Raw genomic sequence first — 24,365 nt, forward strand, 5'->3', positions numbered from 1 at the left:
AAAATATATACAAAAGATTTACAAAAACAAAGTAAAAAGTTACAAAATAAGTTACGATACACACAAGGCTATTTGCTTACCAAAATAAACAGGGATCAAGATAGAAGAACCTTGGACTTGGTTTTTGTGGACGGACACAGTTCTGGTTGGACCAGGAGCCCACTTAGCTTCAGCTACCGTCAGGAGCGGACTGATTTTAGGTATCTGCCCCTGCTTTTTTATGCTGGGAGATTTGGCTTGAGGCTTCAAGCCTGTTTGGAAGGGGGGAACTCCAGACATAATTTAGAGATCTAACTTCCACATGTAAAAGTGTATTATAGCACACACGACAAAAGACTTCCCTATTCCAGGTTACTGGTGACAAAACATTGGTGACATTATTTCCTAGCAGATCAAAGGTAAGGATCTGACTGGCTATTGACTAATTAGCCATCTCCTTGACAGAGGCTAGCAAATCCATTTAGCATTCCCTGCTCTTAAGTGTTTCCTAATTAGAAGCAATGATAGAGTTAATGTACATGTACATACAGGAACTCCATGAAGCCAGCCTGGCATATCTACACCTTTGACATAATACACAGCAGATATAAAAATGAAAGAATATGTTCCTGTATTATCCTTAACATCATCAGCACCCCAATATATCACCACAGAATACATTTTTGATTTTATGCCAAACAAGTAATAAGGATGCTACCCAGGCAATCCAAAAGTTAAAAATCACTATTCCTTTTCTTGTTGATAAATGATCATTCCCCAGTTTACCTGACTCTTATTTGGTACACACAGAATTTGGTACACAAAAAGGAAGTGGCAGTGCATGCCGGGTTGTTTTTTTTCTTCTGTACTTCCCCTCAGACTTAACTAATGCAGCCTGATTGGCTGAAGGCTTTTCCCCTCCCACACCTCTGTTCCTCTCTGATTGGCCAATATTTTGCATGCTGAGACAATGCACTTTCTATAGTGAAGGGCGGGCAATGCATACACAATCAGGCAGAGGAGAGTAAGGGACGAAATGACATCAGAATTGGCTTCAAAATAGCCACACTTAAAATGGGAAATGCTAAGAAGGATTTTCTCTGTTACTGTAGAAAAATCACTAAAATCAAAATGTGGAAAGTGCAATACATGTGTTATGTAAGTAGAGCAAGTATTTATCTACTTCTATGCTGTATGTGGGTTTTTTTCTGAGAAAGTATGGTTGACAGCTCCTCTTTAAAGCAATCCCAAGCCCCAGAATAAAGGTAGAAAGAAAACCTACTACCTGATCCGGGGAGCTAGCCGGATCAGGTAGAGCCTTTTATCGCTTCTCCTATGGGCAGAAATCGGTCCGTTTCATTTTTAGTGAACCTGGGGTCAGGATGCTGCACCTCGCTTATCTACTTCTCCTTACAGAGCAGAAAGGTGGGGGAGAGGCTCAGATGGGTGGGGTAAAGCTGGGGGAGAGGGGAGGGACAGAGGCGGGGAAGAGGCGTCTTGTAGGAGTGTCTCCCCTGCTAGGGACACCTCTTCCCCTAGTTATCTAGCGATAACCCCATTGTTTGCATTCTTGGGTCCACAGCGGAGAGAAGGGATTGAGAGTGGTGTGCAGAGGCATGTCATTAAGCAAAGAAAATGCCTGTGTGTGCCGTTTGTATTCCAAAAAAAAACCTCTGGTACACTTTAATAATCTGCAGACCTCAGCTATTCCTGACTATGTGAAAAATCATTGATTTGGCCCATTCCTAGTATGGATTGTTTAAATCAGTGAATGCGGCGATCTAGAGCCAGATATCCGAGCTGCAGTCTCCTCCGGGGTATCTGGGCTCATGGGCCAGGACTGGACCGTCAGGCTCCTTCCCAAAATCAATCAGAAAGTTTGGGTTTACAGTCAGACCTCCGTGTTGTGTGTCCACGTCAATCTGCAGCATGACTCCGCCCTCCCTGCAAGACAAGATAGGATGGAAAGATGATGATATGAAAGATGTCCTCGTTCTTTTTGTACATTTGTTGCATGATTGAGCTTCTATAAGGACCTATAAATAGACATGAAGGTGCAATTTTTTTTTTTTATATTCAGCTTTGGTGATCCCAGAATTAATGTAACACTCCATCAATACACAAAAAGCAGCTTGTCATTTTACTTAACTGAATAACGGAGCAGCTCAGGGTTACCCAGAACCACCCTGGGTCATCCTGAGCTGCTCGGGTATTCTGTTGTACTCGTCCAAACCTTATCCCATAGAGCCATAGTATTCACTGGTATGCACTGCTGAGGACCAACAGTCCAAAGGTTATGCAGCTCCTGGTTAGCAATGCTTCTATTTGCAATGCTGAGGAATGGCTCACGCTGGAGTGGATTCCCACAGCAGGGGAGAGGTTAGAGCAAAGGGATCAGGTGATGCTCGGGAATCGATCGCTAAAGATCAGGCATGCTGGATCGCTAGCAAAAGTTTTGCGGCCGCTGTACATACGCTGGTCTGAGTCACTATTCTCAGCCATGGCAGTTTTTATCGTCCATTAAGCCCGAGGTCAGACCAGCGTGTGTACATAGATTAACAGATAAAATCTTAATCTCTGTCTCTTACTTAACCATGTCCGGATAAAACTGTTTGTCCCAGGTGCTAAACAAAGAAGTTGTCACATAGAGTCTCTTCCCATCCAAGCTGAGCTGGATCATCTGGGGACCTCCGACAATCTTCTTTCCCTGTCAAGTATTTAAGAAGGACCATCTATGAGATGCAGAAAATGAGATCCAAGAGATGAAAGGTGACGACTTGAAGTGAGAATCATCAGTTATGCCACATCTCAAACTCCACAATTTTCATTATTCCCCCCAATCATGTGCCTTAAAAAAACCTGTGCTGCTCAAAAACAAGAAAGATTCTTACCTAGGTAGAGGGAAGTCTCTGGATAGTCTTCTCATGTCCTCCTTAACCACACCCCCACTGGCTGGGATCCTCTTAATTTCTGGCCGCGTTCCCCTCCAGGTACAAGCACACCTGTAGTGCACAAGCACGAGAATGGCCACGCCCTGCACATCCACTCGAAGCCGCTCATGGGCGAGCAACTTCAGCTTCCTGCGCAGGTACAGCTGCAATTGTGCATGTGTGAGGAGCATGGACACGAGCCTACCCAACAAGCTCTTCTTTGATATTTTAAGGGGGTCCCTGTTTAGCATCAGTGGAGTTAAGGAGAAGATTGGAAGCCTTTGGACAATCCAGAGACTTCTCTATACCTAGGTAAGAATCTAGGTTTACTTTAAGGGGAGTGAATGTTGTGGAGAAGAAGAGGGAATAGAAAGGTTACAGAAGGGAACATCGCGGAAAGCCTGCTTCTTCCTTTCTAAAGATTTGTCTTAAGCCGAAAGTCAGATTTATTTCATGAGTAATTACGGAGACCAGGAATGAGAGGAATGGACAACACACAGAGGGATGTGGATCCAGCAGGAACATACGTCTGTGCTTACCTTAGGTAGCTTTGCCTTGGGACAGGTATAGGTTAAATGCATGATGAGAAATCACTACACTAGAATCTCTCCCTAAGCTCCAACTAAGTTTTAACTTTGTTGCCTGAAGCAATACAGATCCTCCCCATAGGTGTGTATGTATGGACCGAGGATGAGAGATACATCAGACTGTACATTGCAGGCACTGGCAATACGCTTACCTCCCTCTGCTTCCTCCAAGACAGCATCTCCTCCCTGCTGGCACGCAGCATCCCGGCTCTGATCCCCGGATGCAAAGTATGTGCTGCAAAGGTGCCATATCACTAACCTGCTCTCAGCGGATTAGTGGTGGGATCACCAGCTACACATGAAGTTCTGCTTCCTCTCTGACTGCAGCGGTGCCTCATGTGACCCAGGAGCACGTAACAGGTCACATGAGGCACTGCTGTAACCATGGATACAGGACGCTGGATGGGTGGATGGAGATCCCATCACTGGCAACGCTGAGAGCAGGTGAGTGAAATGGCACCGTGCATATAGGGACGGGGCGTGCGGGGAAGGGCACATTTGGGCAGGGGAGCCATCTCTTGTCACCCTCTAATTGCTGCCCACGTGATTCACATTGCTTGGTGGAAGAACCACCCCTGAAAATATGTATCATTGTCCATAAAACCGAATGCTCTTGTTAGTCACTTTCCACCGAATGCCAAGAAAAACAATATATCATAAAATGCCAATAGAAAAGAATGTTCCCAAGATGAGATCAGAGGACAATCAAGTCAAGATGACAGAAAAAATGACACTCGAAAAAAACTACACTACAATTAAAAATGAGCACAGAGAAACGAAACTCTTCAAGCTGGTTGCCCTCACCTTCACAATGAGTGGGTCTGGTTGGGACCCCAGTTCTTCGTCCTCTAGGACAGTAATTGGCCCTCCGTGCACAATGCTGCCTCCCAGGAACACCTGCTCAGCAGAGATCCAATGAGACCATGTAGAGGTTGGATTATGGGTCACACCAAGACATGTGTCTTCATCACTCACCTGTCCCACCAGTTTAGGGTAACGAATGTCAGTGATGTCATATTGTCTGAGGTCACCATGTAGCCAGTTATTGAAGTAAAGGAAACGATCATCCAGTGAGATCAGAATGTCGGTAATGAATCCTACAGGAAACAAGAGAGTCTATGCTGAGACCTGTAAGCACTGAAACTGTAACAGTCCAATGATTCCATGTGGCAGAATGAGATGAGCTTTGACCTCTCCCAGTGTTAGAAAAGTTTAACAGTGCAGTTGATCCCTCTAAAACAGGTATGTCAAACCGGTCCTACGAGGGCCGAGATCCTCACACATTTTTGATACAGCTCAAATGAATTGATGGGTCTGAATCAGGAAAGGTGCGGTCCATCAGGTAGAACACATTCTTTTCTTTCTCAGTCCAACCTAAACACTGGCATGGATCTGGCCCTCCAGGCCTGGAGTTTGACACGTGCTCTAAAATATAAAATTTGTTTCAACCGGTAAAGGCCAGCGAAAGCAGGAGCTTTGCAATAGCCATAGCAGTCATAGCAACTGCTATGAGCCCTGGAGATGAGGGGGCCCAAGTCGTACTTGATGTGTTCACTATTAACTTTCCTTTGTTTGTCCACCCCCAGACTTTGTCTCAGTGCCCATGGACTATATACAGTGTACATTGCATGGAAATGTGATGCCTGGTACATACCATGCAATTTCCCGTCAGGTAGACTGGTCTAATTGATTATTTCCGACACATCCAATCTGATCTGATTTCGGATCATTTTGGTGATCAATTTTGTATGAAAGTGATCGTAAAATTAATCAGAAAAAACGATCGGAAATCATATTGGTCCTGCCGGAAATAATCGGTTTGACCGGTCTATCTGATGGGAAAATGCATGGTGTGTACCAGGCGTAAATTGTCCAGTCAACTTGTATTCATAGGGTAGGGGAAGGTGGCATTGCTCAAGAGTGCCTAGTTCTGAGGGCCTCATGAAAATTTTGCTATGGGGCCCCATAGTCTCTAGCTCGCCACTGAGCCAAAGTGAACATTATTATTTAGTATCTATATAGCACCAACATTTTCCACAGCGCTGTACAGAGTATATATTGTCTTGTCACTTAACTGTCCCACAGAGAGGCAGTTACAATCTAATCCCTACCAGAGTCATATGTCTATGTATGTATTGTGTAGTCTACGTATCGTAGTCTAGGGCCAATTTAGGGGGAAGCAATTAACTAACTGTATGTTTTTAGTATGTGGAAGTGCCCAGAGGAAACACATGCAGACACAGGGAGAACATACAAACTCTGTGCAGATAGTGCCCTGGCTGTAATTTTTTTCTTGCCAGGTTAAATGGTAACTGTTCTAGTTCAGTTTTTTAAGTAGCAGAGCTAGAATCCAATTTTTAGTATTACTGACTTTTGATTGCTAACCCTAAAGTTGGACCTCACCTCCAGTGGATCCAAGTAGCTCAAAAACTCTAGCTGTCCTCATGGCCAGATTTCAGGCAAGGCCACAAAGGCCATGGCCTAGGGCACCAGGAAGCAAGGGGCGGACAGCGGGCTGGCACACTCATGCAGTCAAGCTGCCAAACAGCTGAACTTCAGCTGTCAGGCAAGTGTCTGGGACGAAGGGGCAGCAAACGTGGGCAGCTTATTGTCTGTGACCTGAATTATCAATCATCATCACCATCGGCCACTCTTCGAAGTTCAACTCCGCCCTCCTCCCAGCTCTAACCTATCAGAGCAGAAAGCATCAATTTGGCCCATAAATGGAATACAAATTATCATTCCGATCATTTCAGATGTAATCGATCCACAAAACAGGTTGATAAAATGATTGACAAATTGGTGGTTGATTGAAGTCGATCGACACCATCAACACTGTCCAATACAATCAATCGGAAGGTTTATCATTCACTAAAATTGCATCGTTATTAAGCATCTTTAACCTCCTTGCCGGTTATCCCGAGCTCAGCTCGGGGTAACCTGCGCAGGAGGATTTCTCAGGCCCCGCTGGGCCGATTTGCATAATTTTTTTTTGTTACAAGCAGCTAGCACTTTGCTAGCTTCTTGTAACTTTCGATCACCGCCGCTCGCCGCCGTTCCGCCGCTACCCGCCGAGCTGCTTCCCCCCCCCCCCCCCCCAGACCCCTGCGCAGCCTGGCCAATCAGGGCCAGGCAGCGCTGAGGGGTGGATCGGGATTCCCTATGATGTCGGTGACGTCATCCCGCCCCGTCGCCATGGCGACCGGGGAAGCCCAGCAGGAAATCCCGTTCTGAACGGGATTTCCTGCTTACTCCGATCGCCGGAAGCGATCGGAGTGGCTGAAGAGCTGCCGCTGAGCTATCATGTAGCGAGCCCTGGGCTCGCTACATGATATAAAAAAAATTTTTTTTTAAAAAAGTGCTGCGCTGCCTCCTTGCCGGGGGAATTAGACCGGCAAGGAGGTTGAATACATTAATTACAAAGATCAATAAAAGTGTGTATGTGGTAGGGGGATTGCTGTTTGTCAGGGGTTGGCTGGTGATAGTGGCCTTGAGCAGGAAAACGTACAAATCCGGCCCTGGCTGTCCTGACTCCATGAAAGTCAGCATCAGATCAGCAGCATAGACGATCAGTTTCATCCCTTTGTCGCCTATGGAAGGTCCTTGGCCCATATGCAATTAACTTTTTCTCCTAGGTGATATATACACACTTGTGAATAAAATGCTTTCTAAACCGCCAGCAAGCAAGATATTACTAGAAAGATTTTTTTTTTTATAGCACTTTTCCAACTACTTTTTGGCACTTTTTCAATTGCAAAATGTTGAAACGTTATTTGAAAGAGGAGTAGAAATATTATCTCCTGGGAAAAAACTCTGGTGAAAAAGTTAATTGCATATGTGCCCTTGTGTGCTACCATCGCTCTGCATGGTTTCAATGATCAGTGGCAAAACAGGAGAAGCAACCAATAGACAACCTTGCCTAAAGCTATATGGTTTTGATACTGGATAATTTAGCTCTCAGAGTGGGCTAATGAATGGGCAATCATATTGCTATGGTCCTAGCCTCACTTTACTGGTTTCACAAGCATTCCCCAGGGCTTAAACATGAGCACTGCCTGTTGCCGTTATCTTCTGAAACATTGGCTACATGAAATAAAGGTATTATCTTTTTCTATTTTATTATACATCACAGAAAATAGCATAATTTAGTTTCTGAGCCATCCAAACCCTCCTGTGATTGGCAAGAAGGAAGAAGGATCAATCAGACCAATGCAAAGTCCCCATTCATCTAACCTTTCATTGAAAGACAGCAAAACTGGAGAACCACAAATGAAACCATGACCTACCTGGCATGTCTGGCAAGATCCAGCCATCCACCTTCTTAGCGGGCACCTGGACCACCTTCTCTACTGCCCACTTGCTGCTCTGTGCCCAAAAACACCAAATATAAGATGCTGGATTGATGTTATATGGTACATCATTGTTGGTTGACGAGATTATGAAAATCAACACTATTTGGTTGTGTTTATTGTGTTCTTCCTAAAATTACTAATATACGGTAGGGTTCTCCTCTTGTGTTTGACTCTTGTACTATGACTTATTATAGCGGTTTCTTTTGATCCATGAGTAATGTCAGAACTACTTTCATTTTCAACTCTCCTCACCTCTGTTTTGTAAACCCGAAGAATAGAACTGCTAAGAGCACAACACATCAACGCCTGGTCAGAGTCTGGATTATGTAGAAATCGGATGCCCAGTGGGACTTGTCCATCGTCACCGAGGTCCAGAGTCTGTATGAGGGTGTGTGTGGTCCAGTCCCACACATGAATACAGTGGCCATAGTGTCCTACAGGGTACAGAAAGCAAGTAACTCATCTTCTCCTGTCTCCATGAGGGTCTTAGGTTAAATTGAAAAGTTTTATACAAAATGGAAGACAACAACTTAATTCTAGACATAAACCTGTTATAGTCCTGTCAGTTATGGAAACCTTTTCTTACCCGCTTTTACATCCTCCATCTTGAAACCTCGGCCAAACACTTTGGGGGCTCCCCATTCAGAACTTATCATGACGTTGTGACGTGGCTGGTACCAGAAATCATAACCAAATGGAGCAACGTGTCCTTCAGCCTCCCAGTTACCTTTCACTTCAAATGTCTCTCCGTCAAGCAGGACGAAGCCTCCTGAGACAAATGTAGAACATAATTAGGGTTGATCTACCCAGCTTAAAGAACATATGAGAACATTGGAGAGCATTAGTGATCCAGGACTGACTGAAGCTTGTAAGCCTCATCTGAGACACATTGGAGGTTTCTCCTAGGATAGTAAATTAGCAGCTGTGTGTGTAACGCCCACATTGAAAAAACTGTTTAAGTCCACTTTGGTCTGGAAATATTAAAATGGACCTAAACTCTTGCACAGGACAGAAGGAAAACATAGACAAATGCACCCTGTATGTATTTAGAGAGTTTTACCTCACAAATGTGAGCCCAGAAATTCCCCAAAAGTAGAAACGCGGGTGGCTTTTTGGTTCATCCAGCTCAGGAATGAATCTTCCCTATAGGCTCACTCAACTGGGAAGTTCCAGGATTCACAGTTTAAAGTCAAAACCAATGTAAAGCTTGATTCCCCCCCCCCCCCCCCCCCCCCCTAGCAAGCTAAGGGCTAGGTAGGCACCTATCTCCCTGCTAGCAATTACAGCCCCAGGAACACCTCTGCCATGTGGCTGTCTTCATTACTGGAACCAGACATTACTGTCAGCAGCTGTGCATTGTTATATAGCACTTTTGTGATTACTATGAAGGTCATTTATCCTATAGTTATGTAGCCACTGCTAAGAGCAGGGACATATTTAGGGATAGGCAAACCAGGCAGTTTGCTGGGGTGAGCTATTATTAGCACTTTATGGGATTCTTATACACAATTGCTAGTTCCATTAAGAAATGTTTGAATAGTCATTTTAAAGAGACACTGAAGCGAAAAAAAAAATATGATATTATGATTTGTATGTGTAGTACAGCTAAGAAATAAAACATTAAGATCAGATACATCAGTCTAATTGTTTCCAGTACAGGAAGAGTTGAGAAACTCCAGTTGTTATCTCTATGCAAACAAGCCATTAAGCTCTCCGACTAAGTTAGTCCTGGAGAGGGCTGTTATCTGACTTTTATTATCTCAACTGTTTTCTTTTTCTCTGCTAGAGGAGAGGTCATTAGTGCACAGACTGCTCTGAAAGACTCATTTTGAATGCTGAATGTTGTGTAATCTGCACATATTATAGAATGATGCAATGTTAGAAAAAACACTATATACCTGAAAATAAAAATATGAAAATATTTTCTTTGCTACTAATCTTCTAGTAATTATTCATAGTACACAACCAATTCACTATATCATATTTTTTTTTTCGCTTCAGTGTCTCTTTAACACCTAAATGGCCACAGCTGAATAGCATAATAAAGCAGGCTCCTGTGAAACAACATTTTGTAAATTACCTGCCAATTTGTTATTGGTGCCAGCAGAACAAATTAAATTAGGCTATAATGAGGGACACGCATTCCGATCCCAAACGCTGCTCTGAATGGTTCAGAAAAGAACACATTTTTTAACTCACCCTTTGTGCCGTTTCTGTGCTTTGTCCTCCATGGTGCATTCCAGCTCTCAATACTTCCTCCTTCACAGCCAGAAGGAGGAAGTAGCTGAAAAGCTGGAATGCAGCATGGAGGGCAGCGCACCGAAACTGCGTCAAGGGCGAGTTAAGCCCTTCTGCCACGGTCCGCTGTGCTTGAAACGTGTTTTGTTTTGAATCATTCAGAATGGTGTTTGGATTCAGCATGCTCATCCCTAGCTATGATCTTTGCAATTCTAACGACTTGGGGGGACAAAAGGTGGCTTGTCTGGGGCAACAAAATAGGCCCAATTAGTAGCTTTAGATACTACCAACCCTTATAGGTCGGTAAAAAACCTGCAAGCGTTCCTTGCTGACGATAAGAAAGTACTCCGTGGACTATGCTGGGGCAGTTTTTACATGGTGATACTTTTTGGGGAAAGTTTGGTAAACAACAATGTACTATCACCTTTGCCATTTCCACTGGGATCTCCCATGGCACTGATCATAATTTCACCAGAGCCCAGACAGTGTGACGTGTGTAGGTGCGCTAGGCCACACTTCCAGTAGACATCAACAGGTTCCACCATCTGGAAGCCAAAGAAACAAAATATTGTAATGAGTCTCATGCTGACCATGTCCAAACTATCTTGTCTCTCTACAACCCCATGAAAGAGCAGACCCACCTTGTGTAGACGAGGGGCTCGTGGATCGGTGCCAATGTCCACCACATAGATTCGGGATGAGATAAGGCAAGGCAGGATCAGCTTGTTCCTCACTTTACTGGTGTCTCCAAAACAGCTGCTGCAGGTGTTCCAACCGGAGTGGTGAAGCTCATCACTCACGTTGCACATCTTTAGACGGTGAATCACCTGATATGGGATCAGTAGGAAAGAAATGTTTTACATATACAAAAATCACTACTGGCATAATATTAGCTATGAATGATAAACTAGAATATGTGCTTTGCCATATGTGTTTATGCTTCTCAGTTACTCCCCTATTTACCTGATGAAGCAAGTCAAACCTGTGTAACGCGTTTCATCATTTTATCTGATTGCCATCTGGAGTCGGGAAGGAATTTTTCCCTTTAGGGGCTAATTGGACCATGCCTTGTAAGGGTTTTTTCACCTTCCTCTGGATCAACAGGGATATGTGAGGGAGCAGGCTGGTGTTGTACTTTATACTGGTTGAACTCGATGGACGTATGTCTTTTTTCAACCAAAATAACTATGTAACTATGTATGTAACTATCATGGCGTAAACCACAAAAACTAATTTTTGTCTGAAATTAAAAAAAAATCAAGTCTTGTTTTTGGGAGATGAGGTAAGTCAACCACTATCTCCCTAATCTCTAATATCTATTGTTATTTGTCAGTCCACCCTTGGTGGAGGGATCCTCTCCTCTGTCTACAGAGAGCGACTTCTTAACCTGAATGTGGTCAGGTCTAATCTCTTCACCTGCCTAAGTAACCAGTGATTGTCTTAGTGGTAGCCCTCGTTTGTGAGTACCATTCTGTTTACTGAAATATTCATTATTATTCTAACATACTACACTATTTTTGGCTCTCAGTATTCCATTTTGACTATTTCTAGATAGACCTTCTAAGGCTAACAGCTAATACACATGCTCAACTTCTGTTGCCCTTCATGATTGCTAGGGTGACAGTTTTGGGAATAAGTGCTGTAGAGCTTCTTGATTGTAAGCTTGCAAAGCATGGACCTCCTCCTGGTGTTTCTTATTCTGCTATAATAATAATAGAGATGTCTTAACCACACATCAACTATATATATATATATATATATATATATATATATATACAGTACAACCCCAGTTATCCAGAACTCAGGCATCCAGAAGTCTTAACTAACTGGCATGCCTGGGGTGGACAATGGGGGCAGTACTGTCTTTGGCAATCTGCAAAGTTTTGGTGAAGCAGATGCAACCTACAGATTCTCTGGCTCCGTCTTTTACACTTCTGCAGCTCTCAGCGGCTTCCCTGAATCCATGTACAGCTCCCGGCCACATGACATGCCGGGACCCACACAGAGAGGACCAAGAAAACTGCTGGGAGCTTCAGGAAGTGTAGAAGATGGCGCCCTTCAGGATCGGTAAGTTGCTTTTCCTGCACTGGGGGGAGATTAGTGCTATCTTGAAGAATGATTTTTGGCTGGACTGACTCATTTCAAATCCTCAAACGATTAAAAGGACGTACCTCTTGGCCATTACCTGAGAATAGTGTGGAGAATCAGGATCCACATCCACAGTGGCCAGATAGTCAGGTTTGTCAACACCCGTGCAGCGAAAGACACAAGGCACGTACATTATTTTCTCCTTTGGACCTGCACAAATATATATTCTACCAAGTCATCTCCAAATGTTGAAGTACAGCAGTCAACAAATCTAGAAAACATTTAGCTCCCCCAAATCTAATGATGGTGTAATGCTAAGGGCCTCTGACATAGGCAACCTGGGGTCGAATATATGTAATCTGTCACAAACCTATTAAAGCCGATTCAAGGTTGAGTTTGCATCTTTTTGTTTCTTTGTTTACTATTTTCAGTCAAGTTGGTGGTTACCCTGTTGAATCGTGAGTTCCCCAAAAAGATAAAGTGGGTCCCGCAGTGCTCCTGTTGTTGGGAGTGATCAGAGAAGCGTGTCCTCCCTGGCTAATTGGTGGAGGAATCTCTTGAGATGTTATACACAATTGTCATGTTCTTTGCCAACACTGAATCTACAGAGGGCAAGATGTAAGCTATAGTGCCCTGACAGAGCACATGTGACTGGAGATAAATACAATTTGTCCACCAGTTTAAATTCTGGTTAAAGAGGCTCCGTAACAAAAATTACATCCTGTTTTTTATCATCCTACAAGTTCCAAAAGCTATTCTAATGTGTTCTGGCTTACTGCAGCACTTTCCACTATCACAGTCTCTGTAATAAATCAACTTATCTCTCTCTTGTCAGACTTGTCAGCCTGTGTCTGGAAGGCTGCCAAGTTCTTCAGTGTTGTGGTTCTGTGATGCATCTCCCCTTTCCTGGCCCCTCTATGCACACTGCCTGTGCATAATGATCTCTTGAGATACAAAAGGAAGGCTGTATACAGCCTGCTTGTGTATGGATGTATTTTCTATGTGTGGACATACTGTACATCAACCTACTTCCTGTTTTGGTGGCCATTTTGTTTGTTTATAAACAAACTTTTTAAAACTGTTTTTAACCACTTTTAATGCGGCGAGGAGCGGCGAAATTGTGACAGAGGGTAATAGGAGATGTCCCCTAACGCACTGGTATGTTTACTTTTGTGCGATTTTAACAATACAGATTCTCTTTAAGTTCATTTGTCAACCAAATTACTTGCCTTGTTTAAATTTAGATTACTGGAAGGATTAGCTTTATGATGAAGGTTAGTTGGAGGGTTAATGTAAGGCTTATATTAAGTGAGTGTGTTAGGGTTAGTATTACACACACACATACACACACACACACACACCTTACACCTGTCATGTCGTCACTGACCCTTATACCACCCTTCACACCAACCCTGATTGTCAAGAGACTTCTCTACAAAGTAGCCAGGGAGGACACACTTATCTGATCACTCCCAACAACAGGAGCACTGCGGGCCCCACTTTCCTTTTTTTGGGGAGCTCACGGTACAACAGGTTTCCGAAAATAGACCCATAACATATACATTTTTGTAGTCCTTTAGAAAGAAGGTTTCTGGGTTGGTATCACCCCAATGTAACTGTACCTTTCATGGCATCCAAAGGAGACTTGTATCCGGGTCCACAACGCCCACATGTAGCTGCAAAACCAGATAACAGGTTAAGGTGGAACACTGCTTGGCACTGTCTGTAATGAGTTACCATATAACACCTAGGAAACTACCCACAGCCCACGCAACTGGCAGCTAGTGGCATGGGAATACAGAGGGCATGACTTACTTCCCCTCCAATGTACAGAAAGTGTGGAAAAAGCACCAAGCTGTGTGTATCTGTTTTTCAAGTCCTCCCAGAGACCCCTGCAGGGGTACTGAGTCCCGGGATGTGAGTCTTCCACAATGCAGAGGTGTCAGAGACAAGCGGTGGCCGGCCAGTATTATTATTATTTATATAGCGTTGACACCTTCTGCAGCGCTGTACAGAGTATATTGTCTTGTCACTAACTGTCCCTCAGAGGGGCTCACAATCTAATCCCTACCATAGTCCTATGTCTTCTTACAATCTCGTCATGGGGCGAGTCAAGTACGGTGGTTTGTAATTGAGGATGCGCCAAAACTTCCAAGAGGTGGTAATAGGAAGAAACTGCTATTACAGTGTGAGGCTAAATCGATAAGAAAATTTGACTGTGTATGCCCTAAAGGTTTAAACGAAAATCTGAGTCTGAAGTGTTTTTTATGATGTCCTTTTTCTCCTAGGCTGAAACGGATTGTGCAGAACGTTATAACAGGACTTTTTCAAGATTGGTATTGTTAAATTATGATAGAACAGTTAGGCCCGGTTCACATTAGCGGTTGTTTGCCAAACGGACCGGATGACCTGACCGGATCCGGACCGGATCCGGATCCGGTCAGGTTGCATCAGGTGTCCATCAGGATGCGATCCGGATCCGTTTGGCAAAAGTTACGTTAAAAACAAAAAAAATGTTGGGGTCTGGGAGGTCAGCAGAAGGGGGACCTGTGGAATCAGGCCCTCTGCTCTTTAGCACTCACCTCCACCTCCGACATGCTGCCAACATCTCCGGATCCGGATCCAGCTGTGCTGCTCCACTCCAAAATGCTTGCCCATGTGTCCCCATCCAATATCGCCGCAACAATCCCCATAGGAAGTGGGGTAGAACATCCGGATTTCTCAGCCAGTGTGTTGTGCGCTCTCCGGTTCCCATTGGTTTGTATTGGCCGGATGGTGCAGTCCGGCTCCGCCCCGGATACGGCTGCCGGAGGAGCCGGATGAAAAAATAGCGCATGTTGGAACGGAGGCCAGAGTCCGGATCCGGCCCGGATCCGGTCCGGCTCCGGTTCGGCAGAACGGACGCATGTGAACGGACGCATAGGCTTTCATTGCTATGCCGTGCGTCCGTTCTGTCCGTTCTGCAAGCGGTGCGGCTCCGGCACGGCGATTCCGGAGGGCCACCGCAAGTGTGAACCGGGCCTAATATTGTATTTGTATATTATATATGAATCATCTTGTAAACTTAACTATATTTGGGTGTCCTAATCCTCAGTTACTGCTTCTGGGGTAGACACCATAGGTGTAGTTCCCCTTTAGACAATTGATATATTCCACTGTTGTTTTGGTCATGTGATTGTCACATGACTTCCTGTTGTAGTAGGGGGGTATTTAGGTGTCACAGGTGATGGGTGTGGCACACCTGAGGAAGGGCTCCGCCCGAAACATGTTGTGTTTGTGCCTCTACATGCTTTGAATACAGCTTGTTGCTGAAGCCTTTTGTGTGCAGTCTCCATTCTTGAAGTTTGCAGTTATTAAACTAGCAGAGGTGTATGCTGATCTCTGCCACCCCCAGTATGTACAGTATAAGCTGTTACTCTGTAACTATACTGATAGTAAACTAGCTGCAGCATGTGCTGATCTCTGCCACCCCCAGTATGTACAGTATAAGCTGTTACTCTGTAACTATGCTGATAGTAAACTAGCTGCAGCATGTGCTGATCTCTGCTACCTCCAGTATGTACATTATTAGCTGTTACTCTGTGTCTGTACCAGAGGCGGACTGACAACTCATGGTGCCCCCGGGTAATAGGAGATTATGGGGCCCGTACCAGTGTTGCCAACCTTGCATGTTATTTTTTACAGACAGATATAAAAATGTACTGACAATGGATATTTTTTGCCCAAAAAAATGGGTATGGTTATGCAACAGAATGTGGGCATGGTCACGTGTGGGCCCAAATATACATGACTTTTTGCAGTGGTGCAAAAGGTCTGCCGGGAAAGTTTGAGCTCTGCCATAGTGTTTCCCCCAAACTACATGTAATCTGACAGCATTTCACCAAAAATCCACACAGTTTGGCAGAGGTTCCTCCAAAATGCAGATAATATGGCAGTGGTTCCCCCAAAATATATGTATATGTATGTATATGTAATATATGGAGCAGCGGCTCCCCAACATACACTTAATTTGTCAGCCCAAAATACGTGTACTCTGGCAGCGGATCACCCAAAATACATGTAATCTGGCAGCAGTGGTTCCCTCAAAATACACATCATCTGGAAGCAGTGTTTCCCCCAACATACACAATCTGGCAGCAGTTCCCCAAAATACACTTAATCTGGCAGCAGTTCCCCAAAAATAGGTGCCCCCAGTATAGGTAACTAGGTCTATAGGTATCCCCAGTGGAAGTAACCAGGTATATAGGTGTTCCCAGTATAAGTAGCCAGGTCTATAGGTGTCCCCAGTGTAGGTAGCCAGGTGTATAGGTATCCCCAGTATAAGTAGCCAGGTCTAATAGGTGTCCCCAGAATAGGAAGCATGGTCTATAGGTGTCCCCACTATAGGTATCCAGGTTTATATGTGTCCCCAGTATAAGTAGCCAGGTCTATAGGTGTCCCCAGAATAGGTAGCCAGGTCTATAGGTGTCCCCAGAATAGGTAGCCAGGTCTATAGGTGTCCCCAGTATAAGTAGCCAGGCCTATAGGTGTCCCCAGTTCAGGTAGCCCGGTCTACAGGTGTCCCCAGTATAAGTAGCCAGGTCTATAGGTGTCCCCAGTTTAGATAGCCAGGTCTATAGGTGTCCCCAGTGTAAGTAGCTAGGTCTATAGGTGTCCCCAGTATAAGTATCCAGGTCTATAGCTGTCCCCAGGATAAGTAGCCAGGTCTATAGGTGTCCCCAGTTTAGATAGCCAGGTCTATAGGTGTCCCCAGTATACTGTATGTAGCCACGTGTATAGGAGTCCCCAGAATAGGTAGCCAGGTCTATAGGCATCCCCAGTATATGTAGTCAGGTCTATAGGTATCCCCAGTATATGTAGCCAGGTCTATAGGTGTCCCCAGTTTAGATAGCCAGGTCTATAGGTGTTCCCAGTATATGTAGCCAAGTTTATAGGTGTCCCCAGTATAAGTGGCCAGGTCTATAGGTGTCCCCAGAATAGGTAGCCAGGTCTGTATGTGTCCCCAGAATAGGTAGCCAGGTCTGTATGTGTCCCCAGGAGGGGTGGCAGCGCAGTGAAGGGGGAGCAGCTGGCACAGCAGCAGGAAACTTCCCTCATCATGTGGCTCCTTCTTCCTCACTCCCCCCTCCAGAATTTAGTATTGTTGGCGGCTGGCAGTAGGCAGGGACTTGCCGATTCTCTTCCAGCTGTGGGAGGGAGCTCTGTGTGCCGCTAGTCTGGTCTAGAGTAGACCTCATTATGTACATTATAAGCAGTCACTCTCTGCCTGTTATTGATCGTAAACCAGCGGCATTTTGTGATGATCCCTGCTACCTCCAGTATGTACAGTAAAAGCTGTTACTCTTTCAACTGTTAAAAAAAAGCTGTTACTCTGATGGTAAACTAGCTGCAGCATGTGCTGATCTCTGCTACCTCCAGTATGTACAGTATAAGCTGATACTCTGTGACTGTGCTGATAGTAAACTAGCAGCAGCATGTGCTGATCTCTGCTAGCTCCAGTATGTATGATATTAGCTGTTACTCTGTGCCTGTACTGATAGTAAACTAGCTGCAGCATGTGCTGATCTCTGCTACCTCCACTATGTACAGCATAAGCTGTTACTCAGTCCCTGTACTGATAGTAAACTAGCTGCAGCATGTGCTGTTCATTTCTACCCTGAGTATTTACATTATAAACCGTCACTCTCTACCTTTTACTGATAGCAAACCAGCGGCATTGAGTGATGATCCCTGCTTCCTCCAGTGTGTACAGTATAGCTGTAAAGTCTGGTACTCACATCCAATTTGTATTGGTCAATTTGGCCACTTTCATGTAGTATAAGAGCTCTGTTCATAATGTGCAACGTCTGATGGTCCTCATACTACATGAAGGTGGAAAAATTGGTGTATGTGTGTATGCTTCTTTACTCTGGCTTGCTTCTCTACTCCAAGGCCCGCTGTCTTGGTTTCACCTTGGACTCTGACCTCCCCTTCATCCCCCACATCTAAAACGTCACCAGAGCCTGCAATCACGGCCAGGCAGAGGCGAGAGAGGCTCCGGCCTTAGGGCGCAGTGTAGGAGGGGGCGCACAACTCACTCAGCTATCATTCCCCTATTGTGTTTGAATCAGAGAGAAATAAGAAAAGGGATACATGGCAGTGACTGCAAGCCAGATAACTAGAGATTAAAGTGTTGGGAAGTTCGGGGGCCCTGTGGCGCCTCTAATCTGTCTAATAGCAATCAGCGTGTGACGGCTGGAGTGGGCGGGATGGAGGGGCGCACTTTGGTGTCTCAGCCTTGGGTGCTGCCTGGAGAACCTTGCCTGCAATTTCCACCTCCGTAATATCTCCAAGATTCACCCCTTCTGGACACGACCAAGCTGCTCATCCATGCCCTCATCATCTCCCGCCTTCATTACTGTAACTCCCTCTTTTCTGGACTCCCCTCGAAACGCATTTCCCCCCTTCATTCAGTTATGAACGCGGCTGCAAGACTCATCCACTCTTCGCACCGCTCCGCATCCACATTTCCCCTCTGTAAATCCCTGCACTGGCTCCCTATCCGGATAAGTTTCAAGATTCTATGCCTGTCGTTTAAATACAGTATGTGCACAAAACCTGCCCTACCTACATCTTGGAGGTTGTTCACAGATATACACCAGGCTGTGCCCTCTGATCCTCCATTGACCTTCGCCTCACCTTCTCACATATTTCCCACTCCCATGCGCGCCTGCAGGATTTCTCAAGAGCTGCCCCCACCCTCTGGAACGTCTTTCCACCGCCTATCAGAATTGCTCCCTCCTTCAACACATTCAAGCAAGCCCTCAAAACCCACCTCTTTAAAGTGGATCCGTGACAAACTTTTACTCATTGCATAATTGTGTTCCTTTCATATAGTTTATAGGGCATTCCTCAAGCCAAATACTTTTTTTTGTTTTGTTTTAATACTCTAATTCCCTATAAACTAAACAAACCTCCTCCACAGCTTTTCAGAGAGCTTTGGCACTCAGTCTCAGGTAGCAAGGGCTTATGGGAGCTCAGTCTGGGCAGGAGGAGGTTACTAGCCAGATTTCAGAGGCAGAGGGGAGGAGGGAGGAGGAGAGGGGATTGAGCTGAGGGCTGGAGATGCTATCAGCTTGCCTCGGTGTAGTGTTACAAACAGAACATGGCTGCCCTCATTGTATCACAGCAATAAATAATCATAAACTTTTTAAGCTGTTTGCAGCTAGATTTGCTGTGTAAACTATCTAAACTTTAGGTAAGATATATAGACAAGTTACTTGCTATAGTTACTTTTTCATCTCGGATCCGGTTTAAGATGGCCTACCCACCCCCTACCACACAGTAACTGGACAGAATACTTATTCTACAACCCTACCTAGTCTTTACACCCCACCCCCTTAGATTGTAAGCCTCTGGCAGGGCCCTCCCTTCCCTAGTGTAGTCTACAGGATCATGTGCTCCTTTCCTATGACAGCCTGTACTTGTATTACTGGGCCTACCTAACCAGCCCAAATCACATGATCATGTATCTTGTACCGTTTGCCTTGTATAACTTTGTTCTATGTTGTATAACCTTGTTATGTCTGTCATCCTTGTATCATTGTATATATTTATTGTCCAGCGCTGTGTAATATGTTGGCGCTTTATAAATACAATAAATAATAATAATACTCTATGCCTATACTGATAGTAAACTAGCTGCAGTGTGTGCTGATCTCTGCTACCTCCAGTATGTGCAGTATAAGGCTTTCCTCTGTGCCTGTACCAATATTAAACTCAGGGGTGTCAAACTTAAGTACAAAGTAGGGCTGAAAATAAACACTGGGACTAAGTCTCTGGCCAACCAATGTCTACTATTCACTTCCCTCCCTTATGAAGTTCTCTGATCTCTAATTTCCCCTTCGCTCCCCTATACAGTTCCCTGGTGTCTAATGGCCCCTTCCTACCCTATACGGTTCCCTGGTGTCTAGTGACCCCACTCCCTCCCCAATACAGTTCCCTGGTGTCTGCTTTCAGCCCTCATTCTCAAATATGGCTTCCCTGGTGATCTAGGGCATTACCACCCCCCAGTATAGTTTCCCTGCTGGTCTAGAGTGGGCCACACATAATGCAAAGTGGGAAACCACTTGAGAGCCAAATTAGATGAGTCTGTGGGCCAGATTTGGCCCACGTACCAGAATTTGACATGTATGAACTAGCTGCAGCATGTGCTGATTTCTGCTACCTCCCACTGTACAGTATAAGCTCTTACTCTGTGTTTGTATTGATGGTAAACTAGATGCACTGTGTGCCATGGCCGGGCCGAGGCGAGAGAGGCTCCAGCCTAAGGGCGTAGTGTAGAAGGGGGCGCACAACTCACTCAGCTATCATTATCCTATTGTGTTTGAAGCAAAAAGAAATAAGAAAAGAGGATACATGGCAGTGACTGCAAGCCTGATAACTAGAGATTAAGGTGTTTGGGGGAGGGGATTGGCATTCCTGTGGCACCTCTTAGTCTAATAGCAATCAGTGTGTGACGGCTGGGGTGGGAGGGATGGAGGGGCGCACTTTGGGGTCTCAGCTTTGGGTGCTGGAGGACCTTGTCCCGGCTCTGCTGTGTGCTTACCACTACTACCTCCTTCGTGTACCTTAAAAGCTATTACTCTGTGCCTGTACTGATACTAAGCAAGCCTATTTACTGCTATCTGGGGGTTGAGAGAGGACACAGGCTACCTACTATCTGAAGATGCAGTACTATGCTGGAACAGGTAAATATGCACTGTTGTGGTTACTCTGCACCAGAAAGAGGAGGAGCAGACCCCGGGGTCCCTACTGTCATGGGAATCACACGGAGAGGGGGTTGTCACCACGAGTTACCGCACCGGGTGACACCAATGGTTGTTGTGACAACTCAGGCTGGAGGAAGCCCAAGGTGAGAAGACATCCTTGTCATATGTTTGTCTCATGCACACTTCAAATAAATAACTGTGGTTTAGAGTAATCCTGTCTCTACCATAAACAAGAGAAGGCAAGGAAAGGCATCTGTAATATGGGGAGAGGGGCAGTATTTTTATATGGGAGGGGGAGGTAGGTGTCCTGCAGGACACAGCAAGTATGTCTGGGCACACACTACTCTAATCCAGTGCCACTTGCCTATGGAGTTCCACAGGGTTCTGTACTATCACCATTACTCTTTGCAGTCTACATGCTCCCACTGGGCAAAATAATCCAGAACCATGGTTTAGGATACCATTGTTATGCAGATGACACACAACTGTATCTGTCCTTCAAGCCTGGAACCCAAGACCCATCAGCATCCATAAATGCGTGTCTAGTGGATTTACAAAATTGGATGAACACCAGCTGGCTGAGGCTGAACTCTGACAAAACAGAGGTGTTGGTGGTAGGTGGTCCACACATGATGGATAAAGTTCAAAACGCTCACCACCTCAAACTAGCAATTGGGGGAGATACTGTACAGTATAAAGACTCTGTGCGAAACCTTGGGGTGATCCTGGATGGAAATCTAAAACTCAGACAGCAGGTATCAGCTGTCGTCAAGTCTTCCTTCTTCCATCTAAGAAATATAGCGAAAATCAAACACCTTATCCCAGCTGAAGACCTACCTGCCCTGGTTCACGCATTTGTATCCTCCCGCCTAGACTACTGCAACGCCCTGTTAATCGGATCTACAGATAAGGTTCTGCGCCCCTTACAGCTAATACAGAATGCTGCAGCCAGACTCCTAGCCAATGCCCCCCGCAGCTCACACATCACCCCAGTACTGCAAACTCTTCACTGGTTGCCAGTAAAATGGAGAATCAATTTTAAGATCTGCCTGCTGACATTCAAGGCTCTACACCACATGGGACCCAAATACATAGCGGATCTATTGGAACTTTATGCCCCTCCACGCACCCTCCGCTCTGCCAACAAGATGAAGCTGGTTATTCCCAGGATACACTTAACATTTGGTGCTCGGGCCTTTTCCTATGCAGCCCCTACTCTATGGAACTCACTTCCACAATCAGTACAAGAGGCTCCTTCTCTGGACAGCTTTAAAAAAAGGCTAAAAACTCACCTCTTTTCCCTAGCCTTTGAGACTGCATAATGCAGGGTCACAGCGCTTTGAGTCCCCAGGGAGAAAAGCGCTATATAAATATTATTGTTATTGTTGTTATATGAAAGGGGAGGCAGTAGGGCAGCACTTGTCATTAAGCGGCAGGGCTGATTCTAACCACAATTGGTCTCTTCGCAAAAATGACATGAGGATCCCCTGACCCCTACCATCTTCTCCCCTATAAGTGGCATTATGCAGCCTCTTTGTTTCTGACTCCCTTCCCATAGTATTTGGTTTTCTGCCACTGCCGGGACCCCCAAATTCCCATGAAACACCAATACAGGTGAGCCCCAGTACTCCCACTACCAGGGGATTCACCCACACTGCCTCTAGATCAAGGGTCCCCAAACTTTTTTGGTCGAGGGCCAGGTCAACATACTTCACAGTGCTTGGGGGGCCAGAGTATACATAAAAGTATGGGGGGGGGGGGGTCGGAGTATACAGTCCAACTGGACAGAGGTGTCACCTGATGTGGAATTTGATTGGAAGCCAGCAAATGACTGCTTTCTGGCTTCCACTTGGAAGGGTGGTGCCAGCACTGCTATTTTATATGGGGCCCACCCATATTTAAAGATGTAGATGACCGCATCTATAAGTAATACATTTTGAGCTTGATTCACAAAGCGGTGCTAACCTACTTAGCACGTCTAAAGTCTTTAGACGTGCTAACCAGGGTGCTAAGTAGGTTAGCACCGAATTATCTGATTGAGAAATTCGGTGCTAACCTACTTAGCACCCTGGTTAGCACATCTAAAGACTTTAGACGTGCTAAGTAGGTTAGCACCGCTTTGTGAATCAAGCCCTTTGTGTGTAGGGGCACGGTAAAAAGCCTCAGGGGGCCGCATTTGGCCCATGGGCCTTAGTTTGAGGACCACTGCTCTAGATAATGCTGAATGCAAAACACACGAGAAGCAAATGCTAACTCCCAGTCAGCAATCCGCCATTTTAATATGGCCAGCAGTTAGCCCATCAGCCAATCAAGTGCAGTGGTATGCACCCGTGTCTGCAGTACCAAATCCAGCAGGAATTGCATAAGTTCAGCAACATTCAGGTGAGAGGGTTCGGTTGGACATAATGGAAGATCATGTCACTAGCAGGGTGCACCACATGCAGGTAGTCTCTCACTTTGCACACCTCCCTAACCACTTACCCGATACTGCGTAACCGAAGTTGCAAAAAAGAATTTTTATTAAAATTAGTTTTTAAATTTATTTTTTGCAGCTTCCAGTATGCAGTATCGGTTAAGTGGTTAGGGAGGGGTGCGAAGTGAGAGACTACACGTGGTGCACCCTGCTAGTGACATAATCTTCGATTATGTCCGACCGAACCCTCTCACCTGAATGTTGCTGAATTTATGCTATTCTTGGTGGTCTGCTGGTAATTTGATACTGCAGACAGTGTATGTATCGTAGTCTAGGGCTAATTTAGGGGGAAGGCAATTAACTTATCTGTATGTTTTTGGGATGTGGGAGGAAACCAGAGTGCCCGGAGGAAACCCACACAGACACGGGGAGAACATACAAACTCCAAGCAGATAGTGCCCAGGCTAGGATTAAAACCGGGGACCCAGCACTGCAAGGCGAGAGCGCTAACCACTATGCCAATGCGCTGCCCAATATGGTGGTACAAAAAAAAAATATAAGAAATTATACAAAAATTATAAGTAGCAGAGAAAGTGTCTTACCCATGTTGAAGCTGTATCGATGTGTTTCTCCGGCCATCGGGGAGCCTCCCACCTATATATACATAACAGATTATGGTAAGCTGCTGGAGGACGTAGTGGGCACCGGGCCCAGATGGGTTCAGCCAGAGAAGTCCTGTCAGACGAGTTTGAACAATACTGAAGATTAGAACATTCATGAAGACTTTTCACAATACGTGACGTAAGAGTATATATAGCATTACACTCATGGCTGAGCGCTTTAGCAGTCACACAAATGAATGAATGCTGCAGCCAGACAGAAGCCCATATGCAATTCACTTTTTCTCCTGTGTTTTCTCCTAGATAATATTTTCAGACTTAAAAGGCAAAACTCGGTTGCGCTGGGTAGATATATTCATATAGAGCAATAATATTATGATAAATACCAAATGTGCATAGAATCAAATA

At 45.1% G+C, this 24,365-nt stretch overlaps 1 protein-coding gene across 4 annotated transcripts; it reads right to left on the reverse strand.

The window, feature by feature from the left end:
• LOC137531548 (methanethiol oxidase-like) lies at positions 1–23,957 on the reverse strand. 4 transcript variants are annotated; one of them, XM_068251466.1, is made up of 12 exons: positions 23,940–23,957; positions 13,797–13,850; positions 12,272–12,384; positions 10,728–10,913; positions 10,511–10,631; positions 8,435–8,617; positions 8,101–8,282; positions 7,783–7,861; positions 4,472–4,593; positions 4,301–4,393; positions 2,568–2,686; positions 1–1,923 (listed from the first exon to the last, which is right to left on the reverse strand). In XM_068251466.1, the coding sequence occupies exons 1-12, from the start codon at positions 23,941–23,943 to the stop codon at positions 1,761–1,763; spliced, it is 1,419 nt and encodes a 472-aa protein (XP_068107567.1). In that variant the 5' UTR covers positions 23,944–23,957; the 3' UTR covers positions 1–1,760. The 4 variants fall into 4 exon arrangements, with proteins under 4 accessions (XP_068107567.1, XP_068107566.1, XP_068107569.1 ...); XM_068251465.1 differs by lacking the exon at positions 23,940–23,957 and having other exon boundaries at positions 13,797–14,495; XM_068251467.1 differs by lacking the exon at positions 23,940–23,957 and having other exon boundaries at positions 1,839–1,923; positions 2,568–2,711; positions 13,797–14,495.
• Positions 23,958–24,365: the final 408 nt, after the last annotated feature.

This window comes from Hyperolius riggenbachi, chromosome 9 (genome assembly GCF_040937935.1).
Source record: "Hyperolius riggenbachi isolate aHypRig1 chromosome 9, aHypRig1.pri, whole genome shotgun sequence".
In the NCBI taxonomy this organism is placed as follows: domain Eukaryota; kingdom Metazoa; phylum Chordata; class Amphibia; order Anura; family Hyperoliidae; genus Hyperolius; species Hyperolius riggenbachi.

What these genes read in the sequence shown, in the direction of transcription:
- LOC137531548 (XM_068251465.1), bottom strand. Translation starts at nt 13,914, where the DNA reads ATGGTAACTCATTACAGACAGTGCCAAGCAGTGTTCCACCTTAACCTG. An exon ending in ATTCTCCACACTATTCTCAG is followed by an intron (nt 10,914 to 12,271) that starts GTAATGGCCAAG and finishes ATCCCATATCAG; the next exon opens with GTGATTCACCGTCTAAAGAT. An exon ending in ACCCTAAACTGGTGGGACAG is followed by an intron (nt 4,394 to 4,471) that starts GTGAGTGATGAA and finishes TCTGCTGAGCAG; the next exon opens with GTGTTCCTGGGAGGCAGCAT.